The sequence below is a fragment of the Gouania willdenowi genome, chromosome 5, assembly GCF_900634775.1.
Source record: "Gouania willdenowi chromosome 5, fGouWil2.1, whole genome shotgun sequence".
In the NCBI taxonomy this organism is placed as follows: Eukaryota; Metazoa; Chordata; class Actinopteri; order Blenniiformes; family Gobiesocidae; genus Gouania; species Gouania willdenowi.
In genome coordinates, this window is record NC_041048.1 from 4,231,332 (window position 1) to 4,247,889 (window position 16,558).

General features: G+C 33.6%; 1 protein-coding gene across 1 annotated transcript; it reads left to right on the plus strand.

The window, feature by feature from the left end:
* The first annotated feature begins 4,700 nt into the window (after positions 1–4,700).
* On the plus strand, positions 4,701–16,335 carry LOC114463093 (monoacylglycerol lipase abhd6-B-like). The gene is made up of 9 exons (XM_028446355.1): positions 4,701–4,789; positions 7,035–7,162; positions 10,640–10,799; positions 12,224–12,337; positions 13,761–13,893; positions 13,978–14,138; positions 14,598–14,652; positions 14,775–14,875; positions 15,700–16,335. The coding sequence occupies exons 2-9, from the start codon at positions 7,044–7,046 to the stop codon at positions 15,877–15,879; spliced, it is 1,023 nt and encodes a 340-aa protein (XP_028302156.1). The 5' UTR covers positions 4,701–4,789; positions 7,035–7,043; the 3' UTR covers positions 15,880–16,335.
* Positions 16,336–16,558: the final 223 nt, after the last annotated feature.

Genomic DNA, 16,558 nt, shown 5'->3' on the forward strand with positions numbered 1-16,558 from the left:
TTAAATAATGACAACTAAAAACTATAAACAGTAATTAAAGACCAATATGTACAACACTAAATAGGATAATATAATAAGAGAGTTGAATAAAAATGCAGTGGTGAGTTAGTGCAAAAGGATGATGAAGTAAACATGAAGTGATTATCTTTTCTGGAGCCTTATTGTGTAATTGTGCTGTCATTTTGCATTCTTTGGAATAATTTGTGTATTTCTGTTGTGGTTTTGCTTGTTAGTACTGTGGGTTCACGGAGAAATTTTTCATGTTTTTCTTGTCTTTTTTTATACTTTTGTTATAATTTTCTGCCATTTTGTATTTTGTATTACTGTTGTCGTTTTGGTCACTTTTATAGTAGTTTTGTGTTTTTCTCTTGTCTTTTACAGTATTTTCCTTCAATGTTGTAATTCTACAGTATGTATTATTTTTATGTATTCTTGCTTTTGTTTTGTGTATTTTTCTGTCATTTTGTACAATTACTTTGGGGGCCATATAAAATTAGACCAAAGTGAGACGCTAAACAGGAGTCAAGCTTCTGCCACCACTGGATCATATTATACACTGGTATTAATACCCATGTGTATGCATATTCAATGGTCGATAGACGACAGCTCAGCCATGCTAGGGATCGTCCTGGCTAATGATAACATACACAGATCAATAGGTTATTTGAATTATAACAGTGCGTTTTTTTGTGTTGCTAGGGTCAGCACAATAAGGTGAAAATAATGTTTAAATGTTGTTTATCTAAAAATAAATCACTTTCTATTGTAGCCTACAAACTGAAACAGGGTTTCCTTCATGGACGGGATGTGAGGAAGAAGTTTATTTTTTTACGAATTCACGAATACTTTGGAGGTCTCAACAGTTATTTCTTGTTTAAGAGTTTGTGGCCGAAGCTCATTGATAAACGCAGCCGATTAACAGTTATTGATAGCCTCATTAACTGCTGATTAATAGTAACATTATTTTATTTATTTAAATTTTATTATGTAATGTTGTATTATTTTATTTAGTTTTGTTTTATTTTTATTTATTTCATTTTATTACGTTTTTTGTATTTCTATTTATTCTATTATTTTTTTCCCTATTTTATTTTATTTTATTTTGATATGCAACCCATGCCATAAAGATGATCACTCTCGAGCTAAATAATAAAACTTGGTTTGTGTTTTTTGTCTTTAGAGTGTTTTTATCAACTTTTAGCCTGAAATGCATGTGTGTAGGCTACCTCTTTATATGTGGGCGTGGCCATTTTGGAGATTTCAGCCAATCAGCATTGACATGCCATGTTCTTTTCACCACACCCTCACAGCAGCTAGACCAGGATTATAGATAAAGCTGTGAATAAACTGATCACATTGGTCTTTCTTCAGCTCGTCGTCCTTTGAAGGTGGATAACAACAAACCACATGGTTGTTATTGTGAGATGGGAAAATAATATTAGAGCTGATGCATCATTACAATGTTGGATCCTTTGATGCAGCGACTCCACTTATAACAAAGGGACAGCACTCACAGCTTGTCAGTGATGTTATCTTCAAGGACTGCACCACATTCAGTGCTCATTACCTGGAATGTACCAATGCATGTGGGGGGGTTTTTTATGTAAAACTTCTCCGTCCAAAGTAGAAGTCACTGATACGGGCAGATTTAGCACGAATAGTGCTGAATGTAAATAAATAAATAAATGTAATTAGCTGATATATTTTTAATATTTTACTAATTTTCCTCCCGTTTATAAAATAAATTCATTTAAAACACTTTATATTTAATCGTCAACAATATGTTTATTAAAAATGTGTAATCTAAATGTTTTATTTCATCATAAATCTAAATTTAAACAAAATGCTGCATAGACTGACTGTCTGCTCACAAATAATTTTTAGTGTTGGTTTTAGAGTTGTGGGCGGGGCCTCACAATTTGGAGCCACTATCACTATCGGCAACACATTTAGCATTCAAATTCAACGTTTATATTAAAATGTTGTATTTGTATTAAAATGTAGTATTAAAATTGAATTTGAATTTAGAATTGAAATTCCTATTTGAATTCAAAATTTGAATTTGAATTTGAATTTAAAATGAAAATTTGAATTTAAAATAAAAAAAACCCATTTACATTAAATTGTAACATTAAATACAACTGTTTATTTATGCTCACTATTGGTAACACAATTAATTAAATATGTATGTTAAAATGTTGTATTTATATTCAAATGTGGTATAAAAATAAAATTTCAATCCAAAATTAAAATCTGAATTTAAAAATTAAATTTGAATTTGAATTTAAAATTTTACTTTTAAATTTAATTGTAGCATATTGTATATTTTAATTTAAAATTTTACCTTGAATTTAACATGTATTTAAATTTTACTCTTTTTTATCATTTTTTTTTTACATGTGAACATACTGTTGACAATTATAAGAATTTCTGTCCTAAATGTGAGGAAACTGAGCTAAATGTAAAGAAAATGAGCTATATTTTTAAAATGTACCGGCTAAAAATAATTGTAACCAAATTCTTATATCCATCCTCACATGGCGCTCAGCAACAAAGAAATATAATAGAAAGAATAAAAATGTCATTGTTTAAAATCCAGCAGTGAGAACATTAAAGTAATCCGTACCTGTTTTATATAGTATTATTTAAACCAAATTATTAAACACAAATGATGTTTCTGAAATTCCTTTAAAGAGGAAATGTTCACGTTTATCATTATTACATTAGATTTCAGTCAGAAATACAAAGCGCTGTAATTAGACGTTCCGTCCTCTAAATCAATGCTTCAGGTGTCCACTGCTCGTATCCAATAACATGTACTCATCATTTATTTAACACATGCTGGAATAATCTGACCTCACCTTCATTAGAGAGAAAGCTTTGATCAAGCTGTAATTTAGCACCAGTAACACCAGTGAACCCAACATACAGTACGTACATGTTTCTGGATGGTGGGAGAAGAAACCAATGTGTATAAGAACATTATGGGTTCATTTAACTCTTTAGAGGCCAGAGAATTCTCAGAAAACTATTCATTTGTATCCATTCAAATAAACTTTATTTACATAACACGTTTTACTAAAATGCATCACAAAGTGTTTTACAGTAAAAGCAAAGATTTAGATTTCATTTTGTTGTTTATTTGAAAGAAACACATATAGTAATAAACAATAATAAACATCCATTTACTCGGAAATAAATGTAAATATATCAGATGACAGCAATGATGCTTGTTTATGGTACAAAGAAAATTGAGACAACAGTAAACAGAGTCTCATAATAAAAAATAAATAAAGAACAAGATGATTAAAGCAATAATAATAATCATTATTATTATTATTAATATTTTATTATTATAACAATAATAATAAGTTGAGTAGAGATGGTTTAAAAAAAATTATAAAGTCTATTACCATTATTTTGTTAAGATCAAAAACCACAGAAATTGGTTAAAAAAGAATGAACAAAAATGGACAAAAGTAGTTAAAAGGGTTCAAATTTGAACAATTAGTTTAAACTGGCAAATAATGGGCATGACAAATGGTTAATGTGGTTTAAAAGTGCTAAAAATGTCTTGAAAATGGAAAATAATGTGCAAAAAAATCAATTGAGATTTGACGGAGAAGTGGCAGAAATGTAGCAAAAATGCATTAAAAGGAGCAAAAATATGTCAAGAAAAAGTGATGAAAAAAGGTTAAGATATGAAAGGTTTGGTGTAGTTACAGAAAAATTGTAAAAAAAAAATAAAAGCAAAAATGGGTTTTAAATATTCGAAAAATTTTCATAGTTTCTTGAAGGCATCTGGTGACCCCCTCCCAGTGTCTCGCGACCCCAAATCGGGTCCTGACCCCAAGGTTGAGAACACCTGCACTATACAAATACGGAGCAGTTTAATCTCAAGTAGGCCACAGATTTTATGCGGTAAAACGAATAATTTCAACATTATTGTTCACTTCTACATAAAATACAATATATATATATATATATATATACTGTATATAAAAACCTGACAATATCCAAGCAATAAGTGACAGATATCAGTCCCAACAGGGTCTTCACTTTTTATTTTCTAGATTTTTGAACACATTTCTGTTTAATTAAGGGAAATATTAAATAATAATTTGAGAAACAATTCAAATACTTTTTTAGAATTTTGAGTTTTTTCAACAGTTTAACATAAAAAAATGACTTCAATTGTGCGATAAAAGCACCGGGAAAAACTGTGTCTCTGTCATTTTTACTTTCTCCTGTGGGCCTTATGTATTGGATGCTCTAAAGCAGTGTTTCCTAAACTGTCATGTACCCCTTAGTCTTTGTTTCCTATCACAAGCAGTACCCCTTTAGGCTTTTTTATTCATTTATTTCTGATGTTTTGCTCATTTTAGAATTTGAACTTCACCTTTTGTTGAAAAAATCTGTAACGTTAAAGAATAAACTGTTTCTGTGCACCTCCTGAGAGGTGTTCATGGACCCCAGTTTGGGAACCACTGGTCTAAAGGGCTGGATTTGGCCCCCGGGCCTTGAGTTTGACACCGTTGTTGCAGACACAATTGTTGAGGACAAACACTAATAATGTGGCGCCCTCGTGTGGAGGATCATAATACTTCCATATTGCAGGGATTGAGGAATCGTGGAGATTTCCAATTATTTTGGACGGTGTTTGAACGCAGCACGGCCTCTGTTCTACTCTCCCTTTAAGATAGAGATAAGAGAGTTGCGTCATCAGGTCAAAAAAGCGGACCTAATGGAGGACAACCGTTAGTCAGTGACAGAGACGAGATCTGCTCAGGTTGGTGAAGTCTTGTTTGTTTAACACACATTTAATCACATTTAAACAGTAGGTTTATTGATTTGTTTGTCTGTAAACCTTCAGTAGTTGTAAATGAAGGTAATTAATGGTCTGAGCTTTAAAACTCAAACATTCACCTGAGTTTTTGTGAGTCTCAAGCTTTATGTTCACAAAATGAATTCTGTGTTAGAACCGGTTTTTAAGTGTTTCAGATAAGATATGGTAAAAAAAAAAAAAAAACCTGTCAACCTCACGATGACAAAAACCAAACAAACATGTTTTACTCACAAAGTCATGTATTTGGTTTTGCAAATAAGAAACGTACCTATCAGATAAATACATTTGCACATACAAAGGAACATGTCTTAATTAAAGGTCTATGAAAAGATGATCGGGAAAAAAGTGAAATCTGTTCTAAACTTTGAATGTTAACTTCTTTACAACACTTTTATTGGACTAAGAAGTTATTTTATTCTGGCAGCAGTCTCCGTTATTTTAATGAACATTTGTGAATTGTTGCTATGTGTGTTCTGTGGAAGCTCTAAATCATGTCAATGGCATTTTTATTGTATGTCATCTATTTCTTTTGAATTTGTTTTTTTTTTTTTGTAATTTGTATGTACTTTTAACGTCATGTTGTGGACTGTATGTGTAAACCGTGCAACTTGGTGGCAAATAAATTTCCCCATTGGGATTAATAAAGTTTCTCTAATCTAATCTAATTTCAAACTAAAATCTTTGGCAAGTTTTATACATAAAGGCTACCATTACACTGTCATTAATATGACATGACACCTGCCATTAATATTGATAAAGTGTCATAAATGATGTCATTAATTTACCCTAACTCCTAACCCTAATTATTTATTTTATTTTAATTTGGTGGGGTGATAATCTGGTTTTTAATCTCACAGGGAAACTGCTGGTCTCTACCTCTTTAATTGGGACCTGGACCTGTTTATTGGAGAAGTTTTTTTTAATTTATTTTTTATTTTTTAAATTTGTTCTTTTACTTATTTATTTTATTCATTATTTTAATTTACTCTTATATGGATTTAGGGTATTTAGCAAAAGCAAAATGTAATGACAGCCTCTATGACACTTTATTTATGCTAATGACAGTGTAATGTCAGCGTTATGTATAAAACTTAAAATAAAGTGTGACCAAATTTTTCAAGTACAAAATAAGACATTTCTGAGAAAGCATTAATACCAGTATTAGTCTAAAATCAGTGTTAAACGTCACATGACAGTTTTTTGTAGTTGTAGATTATTATTATTATTAATTTTTTGTACTTAAAAATAAAAAAATGTGTATGTTTCTTTGTGTAAAACGTGCTGTATTTATTAGATAATTAGATAAATACTTGAATCACCTGCTTTATTGCTAATACTGTTAAAAGTTATTATTACTGTAATAATATAATCACATAATAGTTTCATTGATAAGACTAAATATAATTTTTTTCAGGGAAACATATTTTATCTGTAGGTTGTTATCTACCTCTACGAGCCTGTAAAACAGTGTTTCTCAACCTTGGGGTCGTGACCCCATGTGGGGTCGCTTGGAATGCTTAGTAATCAATAAGAAAAACAAAAAAATACTGATTCAAATTTAATTTTAAATGTTTTAATTTTTCTTTTTCAAATTAAAACACCACACACAATCTTAAACAACTGTATTCTACAATTTTACTTTCTCAATAGAGTAGAAAAAAATAGAATAAAGTACATTATAATATACTAGAATAGAGTAGAATAGACTACAGTATGATAGGATAGAGTAGAGTAGAATGGAGTTGAGTAGAGTAGAATAGAATAGAATAGAGTAGAATAGAATAGACCTTTATTGTTCGGACAGTAAGAAACAAAAATAAATACATTACCAACTTATGATAATAATGTAACAACTGTAGGGTAGGCATAAGTTAGAAGAAAAAAAATAAACAAATGCAAAAAATATTTAAACAAAAAATAAATATCTATAAATGTAGTTCAAATGAAAATATCTGTATCTGTGTGCATTAATCCTGTCTAATCTCTATGTGTAACACAGTAAAACAAACATGATCAAAAACTAATTCTACAGGGAAAAATTCTCTGGGGTCACCAGTCGTTATAAATGAGGTAACGACCTTAAAAAGGGTTGTGAACCACTGCTGTAAATGATTATTATTGAAATGCTGTTTGAAAGCAGGTGTTTACATCATGTTAGAATCCTCAGTGGTTTTCTTTCTGTTTCCAGTGTGACAGGATGGAGCTGAGCGCTGCTCGTATCGTGGTCCTAACAGGAGGACTTCTGCTCTTTCCTGCTGTCGTCTTCATCACGTCCTTCATCTTCTGGCCTGGAGCGCTGATCAGAACCTACAACTGGTACGACTGAACCATTAACAGAGAATCAGTGAACAAAGTAACCACAGAATTCATCAGTTTTTCTCCTATAGCTGCATTAAAGTTCTATTAATAGAGTTTACATCAGTTGTTCTCACACTTTGTTAGCTCACAGTAACAAAAGCAGCGACTCCTAAAACGAAACAAAATAAGCTACAGTATATAACGAAGGGCACTTTATGAATAATATTAAATACTTTTATAATGTGATTTTTACTGTGATTAAATGAATATAAACAATTTTAAAAAAGTAAAACCACAATAATAAGCACATTTAGTGATGCCAGTCAGTAGCACACACAGAGTTTCAGTATTTGTGGCTCACTTTGTTCTTTAGAACAACTTTAACAGCTTCCACACACACGTGTGTGTATATACAGTAGTAGATGTAACTGGTTGGGCTGGTGGAGGTTCTTCTTCTACTTATTGTTGGGAAGTTGGAAAGGGAGCGCGTTTAGGGGAGGGGCTTCTCTGTTACTGGTGGTGTTCAAACAATGGATGATCAGTTACGTTCATAATTCATCCAGTGACTGAAGTGGTGGGAACATTATTGTGTTGAGAAGGTGGTGTTTCTGGTCGGATGTATTTTGGTGTGACTCAGTGTGAGCACTGTGATGTCAGAGAGCTATAGAGAATAAAGTTTGGCGTTCCTTGCTGAACACGCCCCCTCTGACCCCCGTTCATCAGCTCTACATTATCCAGAGAGTGGCTTGGTTTTATTTGAGCCTCGGCGCCGTTCCTGGATTCACCAGAGCTTTCAGCTCTTGGACGAGAGTCACTGTCAGCGCTACTTCTGTCTCTCTCGTGCCCAGTTTGACGACCTGCTGACCCTCATCAGCGCTGACATCTCCTACCAGGACCCCAACTACAGGTGCTCTATGCCAGCAGTAGAGCATCTGTCCATCTGTCTCCGCCTCCAGTCAGGGCTTTTTTTTCCTTCTCATTATTCTGAATACGTCACAGTTGGGGAACGCTCCTGATTGGTTGATGCGCCGCGATGTACCCCAAAAGTTTTACAATCCCAACTCTTGCGTTGGCCGCGTTGGAGGCCGTTCAAGTCAAAAACTTGAAATCCCAAAACGCACAGTGTCCGCCGCGCAAAAAGCTTCAAAACGAGCCACACAGGAGGTGCTCCCTTAAACGCGTCCACCGTATATTGTCTATGTAAACCTGATGCTGTTAATGCTTTGAAAGTGTTTGGTGTGAATGTGTCATTAGACGTTGTAAATGAACAGATTGGTGCACTAGCGCCACAAATGAAAGTTCCTCCTCCTCTAGAAACTAATTATCCTTTATTATTCCTTAGTGACGCATGTTGTTTCAACAGAAAGTTTAAGACATTCTATAAAATAATAATAAAAAAATATGTAAGTTATTTTGTAACGTAAACTAATAATAGTATTAAACAGTAAATAGTAATAAAAATAAATAGTAATAAATAATAATTTATAATTGATGTAATTATTAATTAAATTATAATAATTATTACAATTTATTTACTACTATTTAAATAAATAGTAATAAATAAAGTACATTTATTAATAAGTAATAGTAATAAAGTAATTTATAATTAATGTAGTTCATCATTTAAAAATGATTAATGATTAAACATGAATTAATAATTAATCGTAATAAATAGTAGTGAACTTGTAAACTAATAATCTTTGTCATTCCTTAGTGACGCCATGTTGACTCTTTGTTTCAACAGAAAGTTTAAACATTCTACAAAAATAATAATTATTTAAGTTATTTATAATGACGTTTGGAAACATTAAATATGTTTTTACTTCCCTTAACAATCGACTGCCTAGAAAATAGAAGCTGCTGAATATTAACATTCATTCACTCCCATGGTGATATATAATCATATATAATCATATTTATAACCAAATCCTCATGCTTATTGACTGTGTGAGCCATGTTGCCTGTGAGGCTCAATTATTACATGTAATAGTATTTTACCTTTTTAACTACATCATTATTTGTTAATGTTCTTTTTATATATTGTTTTAATAAGAAACCATGTGAGAACCAAACCAAGTTTCCTACAAAATGATGTAGAAATGTTGTAGTTTTAGGAACATTTCACTGATGTTTATTAATATTGTGCTGCTGTTACCTAAATGCTTTTATTGTGAAAGGGCTGTGGTTGGGCCTCAAGGACTTTGACCAAGGCTGCATGTCGACTTCTTAAAGGATTAACGTTCACGCAGAGCTGAGTCTGTCTCATAGAACTTAGAATATTTATTTATTAGATACAATCATCAGCAATATTATCATTATTAATATAAACAGTTCACATAATGAAATGTTTTTTTTTGGGAAACACAAAATAAATAACATGTAGTGCAGGTTTTAATGTCCTCCTTACTGTCATGAATAAATCTGATCTTGTGTATAATTTAAATGGAGTTAATGTTAAATATGTCAATAACTAATCTACATATATTAGATCATATTATTATTAGCTCCCTGACGCTGTGTGGTTTACCTTTATCATCCAAACAGACCTCAGCATAACAAACGAGTTCAGGGGCCAAATACGGACCAGTTTGATCTCAAAAGGGCCACAGATTTTATGCAGGAAAACGAGTAATTTCAACAATATTTTACCCTAGTTTGCACTTTTACGTGCACATAAAATACAAAACATGTAAGAAAACAACAATATTCTAGCAATAAGTGACAGATATCAGTCCTAACAGGATCTTCACTTTAAATTTCTCATGTGACCAATTTCTATTTTATTAATGGAAATATTATGTAATAATTTGAGGAAAATTGAAGAATTTTGTAAGAATTTTTCAACAGTTTAACATTAAAAATGACTGCAATCATGCAATATAAGCACCAGTAGTGTCGAGTTTAATTTACACAATGATTCATGTTTTCTCTGTAATTTTTTTACTTTCTCCTGCGGGCCAAATTGGATGCTCCAATGGGCCAGATTTGGCCCCCGGGCCATGAGTTTCACACATGTGAACTAACCCAATAGAGAATTTTACGATTTTAAAACACAAGCTGAAAACCTATTTATTCAGTCTGGATTTTATTTAGTGCTTTATCATTTTATTCTTTGAATTATTTCATATGTGAAATCTATTCTTTTTTATTATTATTGTTGTTTTTAACTTTTACTGTTTTTATGCTAATCTTTATGTTTTATATTTTATAAATTCTTCGCTTATCTGCTGTGTTTTTATCGCTCACTCTTTCTTATTTGTCATCTTTTTAAATATTTTATTAAATAACTTCTGTGTGCATTCGTCTCTAAACCTTTTTGTCATTTCACTTTTCATCGTTGAACAGTTCTATCAGGTACTATGGATCACAGTTGAATCTGTAATAAAGATGCTATATAAATAATGTTGGATTGATATATTCAATCACAATAACCAAACACAATGTGAAGCTCTCAAAAACCCAAACCCTGATAATGTGGATGAATCCGTTCTGCAGGTACATGCGGCGTAAACTGGGCCTGGTGGTCAGTTACTCCCACTATGGAAGTTATCGCTTCTGTTACTCCAGTCGAGGAACGCCAGGACGTGTCACGCCATCGCTGCTGCTGCTGCATGGCTTCTCAGCCACAAAGGACATGTGGCTCCCTGTTGTCAAGGTAACCACATCCATTCATTCATTTAAAAGTTGGCGTATTGGTTGAAGATGAGATTAGATTGTACTTTATCTATTCTAAAAGGAAGAAGGGGAACCAACACTGTAGTTTGTATCTGTTAACTCGGTCGTTCTCAACCTTGGGGTCAGGATCCCATTTGCGGTCGCAAGACACTGGGAGAGGGGTCTCTAGATGCCTTCAAGAAACTAGGATTTTTTATATATATTTTTTTTTACAATTTGAGCTCATTTTTGCTTATTTTTAACCTTTTTCTGCAACTACACCAAACTTGCCATATTTTAACCTATTTTTAACCTATTTTCTTGCCACATTTTTGCTACATTACTCCCATTTCTGCTTTTTCTGCACATTTTTACCAATTTCATGACATTTTTGGCACTTATAAACCATTCCCACCACTTTTCCCACCTAATGTTGCATATTTTGACCTATTATTGTCACTTTTAACCTCATTTCACCATATTTCATGCTTATTTTTGCCAATTTAACCACATGCACCATTTGTCATGCCCATTATTTACCAATTTAAACTAATTGTTCCAATATTGACACTTTGAAACCTTTTTTACCAATTTTTCTGTCCATTTTTTACTACTCTAATTTGTAAGGTTTAACAAATTTCTGTGGTTTTTAAAATCCCATTTCACCTCCTTTTCCACCATTTTTGGTCACTTTGAAATCATTTTTATTTCTGATTAAAACAAGGATTTATTATATACTATGGAGCAAATAATAATAAACTTCCTGGATATTAGTGGATATTATTCAGATAAATAAATGTGGTTATCACAGATTCATAGAACAATAGACCATCATTTTGCTGACTTTATGGATGGACCCCATAAATCTCTCCCCTTTATTCCCCCTTATAGATGGTCCTGTCTGTGTCAAGGGCTATGTACTGTATATAGGTGTTCCTAGGGGGACCGATTTGAGTGGGACACGGACCGGAGCTAGAGCCGACTGCAGTAATATGTATGCTGAGAGACACGAGGATAAATAAAGAGCAACTGGGAAATAACAACGTCCATTCTGTATGCGTTAAGACGGAGTGAAGGGAACAGAATGAAACACTGTCCACATGACTGTTCTTCAATGTTCATGTCTGTGTTCAACCACCTTCAGCTACAGTGGGGGTCCCCGGTCTCTGGAACCTTTATTTTGGGGATCATGGGCTGAAAAGGTTGAGAACCACTGGGTTAACTTGTAATTTTAATGGACAAGTGGAGAAAAGAAATGATAGAAAATAATTTCATGTGATCTTAACAAAAAAAGGCACAATTTATGACATTGCTATGATTTATTGCCATGTTTATAACCCGTTTGTCACTTTCATAGTTTATGCAAACGCGTGATAAAACGAGCTGGTTGTTAATGCTGTGTATTTGTTTTTGTGTATAAACCAGTACCTCCCCAGGGACCAACATGTGGTGTGTGTGGACATGCCTGGACACGAGGGGACGAGCCGCACAGGCCCTCAGGATTACAGCATCCAGGGCCAAGCCAACAGAATCCACCAGGTCTGATTATGTGTGTATATATATATATATATATATATACAGTATATGTGTGTGTGTGTGTGTTTTCACCAATTGTAAGAAACACAAACCACCAATTTAATGGCATTTATTACCATTACAATCACATGAATAACCTCTGTGTTAGTTTTTTTTGTGCAACAAACATTTCATTTTTCTCCACATATTTATCACAGCAGTGACCAATGAGACGCCCTAAGGAAGATTATAGACCTTTACTGTTCATGCCATCATGACTGTTTGAATAACGTCGTTTGAATAAAGACTAGTTACAGCCACACTTTCCCCCTCAACATATCATAAGTAGTGACGCACATTTTCAGTGATCGCAGAAAATAAACGGGGAAAAGTGGAATTCACTTCCTGAAACTGAAATGCTAATATCATTAATATTTTTGATTTATTGTTTTCAAAATCAAGCTTAAATTACAGTACGACAGGAGATACAACATTTTTTGACAATATGTCGCATTTTAACGCAATTTTGTGGTGGCCTAATGTGTAGCAACTTTAGCAATTGGACAGGTGTCAAATCTCGTGCATAATCTCACGTGATTTCATTGTGTGTATTTGACACAGACAGCGGAGAAATATGATATTAATAACAAACGTTAACATCATTAACTGTATTAAGTACGTCTGGCATGATTTTAGGAAGTTTATTAGCCTGTAATGAATCTAATTAGTGTGAGTAAACCAATTCAAATTCTGAATTTAGGAAATTTTAAAATTGGAAAATCAGAGCCTCTATATGAGAAATGTGTGGCATATAATTGTTGAATTTCATTGTTGTTTTCCTTTATTCCAACTATAAATACATTAAAATACCAGCAAGTAAGTTATGTACATTATTAGCTAGTTATTAGCTGAATAACTGTTAATGTGTTACGTTAACATAAAGCTCAGCCTGTAGTTCTGTCTGCTGTCGTGTTATTTAATAACTTTCCTTTCCAGATTAAATATTTATTATTGGTCTTGGATTTTGTGAAAGAAATTGCTAAATAAATGCAACTTATAACCTAGTGCGACTTATATGTTTTTGTTTGTTTATTTTTCCTTTTTCATGACGCATTATTTGGCTAATGCGACTTATAGTCAGTAAAATAATGTGTATTTTATCAAATCAATCTTTATTTATCAAAAACACTTTTCATACAATAAAATGCAGCTCAAAGTGCTTTTACAAAGATAAAAATGAATTAAACATCCACCCCATATAAACCCTATTATAGCAGAGATTTTAGATGCAGGTCGATATAACGAATACTCTTTTTATTTTATTTACATTTTTGTCTGCTGCTATCACTTCCCTTTATTCCCACTGTAGATAAAATTACATTTCCTTTTTAGTCTTGTTTAAACATTTCTAGGTTATTTCTCGTGACTAAAACCACACTCTGTGCAGTTTGTGCAGAGTCTCGGTCTGGATAAAACACCCTTCCACCTGGTGGGCACCTCAATGGGAGGGAACGTGGCCGGTGTCTACGCCGCCCGGTATCCCACACACCTGTGCAGCCTCACACTGATGTGTCCAGCAGGTATCTACAGCATCTCCTCAGCATGACTCTTTCTGATGTTTGACGACTACGTTTTTAACTGAAGCCTCGTCCATGTTTCTCCAGGACTGGATTACCCAAAGGAATCAAAGTTCATCAGTCGTCTGAAGGAACTGGAAGAAAATCCACAGGAGAACGAGTCGATCCCGCTGATCCCCACCACCGTTCAGGAGTTAGAGGACATGCTGAGCCTCTGCTGTCACGCACCCATGAAATTCCCTCGACAGGTACAAAAAAAGCTTTTTGCTGCTATCGTTCTGTGTGCTACTGTGTAGTTGAATAACTTTCCTTTCCAAAGTAAAAGTCTATTCTTGGTTTTGGATTTTTTTTTTTAAATGCATTTCTAAATATATGTGACTTATATATGTTAGGGTTTTTTTCTCTTCAGGACTCATTAGACGTATAGTCTGGAAAATACAGAGTATTATATCAAAGATTTTAGATGCAGGTTGATATAACCAGATACTGCTATTGTGTAGTTTAATAACTTTTCTTTCCAGAAAAATCTATTCTTGGTATTGGATTTTGTTTAAATAAGTGTCTAAATGAATGCAACCTATAGTCCAGTGCAACTTGTATATTTTAGATACAGGCTGATATTACCACATGTTTATTTATGCTAATTTTTAAATAAATAGGACTTATAGTCCAGTGCGACTTATATACATTTTCAATTTGTTTTTCAGTTCCTTAAAGGTCTCCTGAACAACAGGATCAAAAACAATGGTTTCTACAAAGAAGGTGAGTCGACTCTTCATTATCCGTCATCCGCTCTTTGTCAGATTATCAAAGCCAACCTTATGATGGTGCTGCTAACCACAACTTCTACTATTAGTGAAGACAAACCATGTCTGTGTTTGTAGTTTTCATGGAGATCGTTGGGGAGAAGTGTCGTTACATGCTGCAGGAGAACATGCATCTGATCACAGCGCCTCTGCAGGTCATCTGGGGGACGGAGGACCAGGTAAATAAATCATCACAGAAACAACAGTCAATGTTAAACGTTAAAGGTGTAGCGATTAGTTTTAACGATTTGATTCCAATCATGATTCAGTGAAATCAATGCAGTAACTTTGAAATAAATCCCTGGATACTGGACAGTACAGCAGTACAGGTGAGGTTTCATAGACTCCAGCTTTCTCTCACAATCCAAAAACATGACTGTTAAGTTGATTGGAGTCCAACATTTCCCGTAGTAGTGATTGTGTGTGTGAGTGGTTGTCTGTGCGTGTTGTCCTGTAATGGACTGGTGCCCTGTCCAGGGTGTACCCCCACCTGGAGTTAGGCACTAGCAGACCCCCGCTACCCTGAAAACAAGAATAAGCGAGTCAGAAAATGTATGGTTGGATAATCATGTTTTTAATTTAATTGACTGGCCCTGACCATTGCTGTGCAGCAGCTATAATTGTTGAGCTCACAAAGCACTCATGTATGATTTTCAGTAAACAAGGTGCACGGTAACCGTTAGAGTTTGGGTTCCAAGTGCATCTTGGGAAACTTGGAAGCATACTTTAGTGGGAATGGTCACAGCCTAATCATGTTCATAGTATATAGTAGACAGTATATACTCAATGAGTTTATAGTGTACAGTACGAAGTAGAAAAGAGGTTTTTCATAAATTATTATTTATAAACTTCAATAAATAAATGTAAGAAGTTATCAACAGAACATAATGTGTTGTTAATGTAATGTTGCGTTATTTAACCTTTATGTTTTAAATAAAGTGAGAGCCAGTATTTTAGTACATTTTCAAACCACGATGTGTGTGTTTTCTACCTTTACCCTCAGGTATTGGATGTTTCTGGTGCGTCCGTGCTGCAGGCGGCGCTCCCAGACTGTCGGGTGGAGCTTGTGGACAACTGCGGACACTCTTTGGCGCTGGAGCGGCCGAGAAAGACCGCCAAGCTCATAATGGACTTCCTGTCTGTGCAGGAAGTCAACAACGTAAATGCAAAGAAACTTTCCTAAAGTGTGAAATGTACTTGTACCACAGGGTGGATGATGGAGGTGAGCTGGAAGACGATGATGCTGCTGTTTTTATGGTATTATTGTTTTTGCAGAACTGTGAAAAGAAAACAGATGCTTTAAAAAAAAACAAATGTTTGGAAATAGTTCATTTTCATTACTGCACACATTCCCTTTTAAAGTTTTTACTGGTTTTATTCCACATTTTCTCTTATATTTGTAAGGAAACCTTTTCAGTAACAATATATTTGACCTCATGAAACGTTGCACTGTAGAGAATGTCAATGTAATAATGTGTGAGATTTCTGATAAGCAAATAAATGTAAAGCAATAACAGAAAAATGTTGAACAGATTTGAGTAATAAATCTTTTGAAGGAAGACGTGTTTGGGTCATTAGATCCTTTTGCAATCGTTCCTCATCCATTTTCCACTAATGCACCATAAGCCAACAGAACCCACTGTAAATGAACGGTAATTCTGCATTAAATCTGTTGATCAACAACTAAAAAAATGCTATTTATTTAATTTATTTTAATAGATCTTGCATCGCATTGCTTTGTAAACCTTTTTGTGTACATTTCTTGCTCTAATGGGGCAACTGTGTTCTTACTGTTTAAAGGAAGGGGTGAGAGAAATAATCAGTGCAGCTTCATTAATTTCGAATAATCGATTTAATTTGTA

Coding starts and splice junctions, on each gene's coding strand:
- LOC114463093 (XM_028446355.1), top strand. CDS start 7,044: ATGGAGCTGAGCGCTGCTCGTATCGTGGTCCTAACAGGAGGACTTCTG. Junction 12,338..13,760: donor AAGCCAACAGAATCCACCAG/GTCTGATTATGT, acceptor CACTCTGTGCAG/TTTGTGCAGAGTCTCGGTCT. Junction 14,139..14,597: donor CCATGAAATTCCCTCGACAG/GTACAAAAAAAG, acceptor TTTGTTTTTCAG/TTCCTTAAAGGTCTCCTGAA.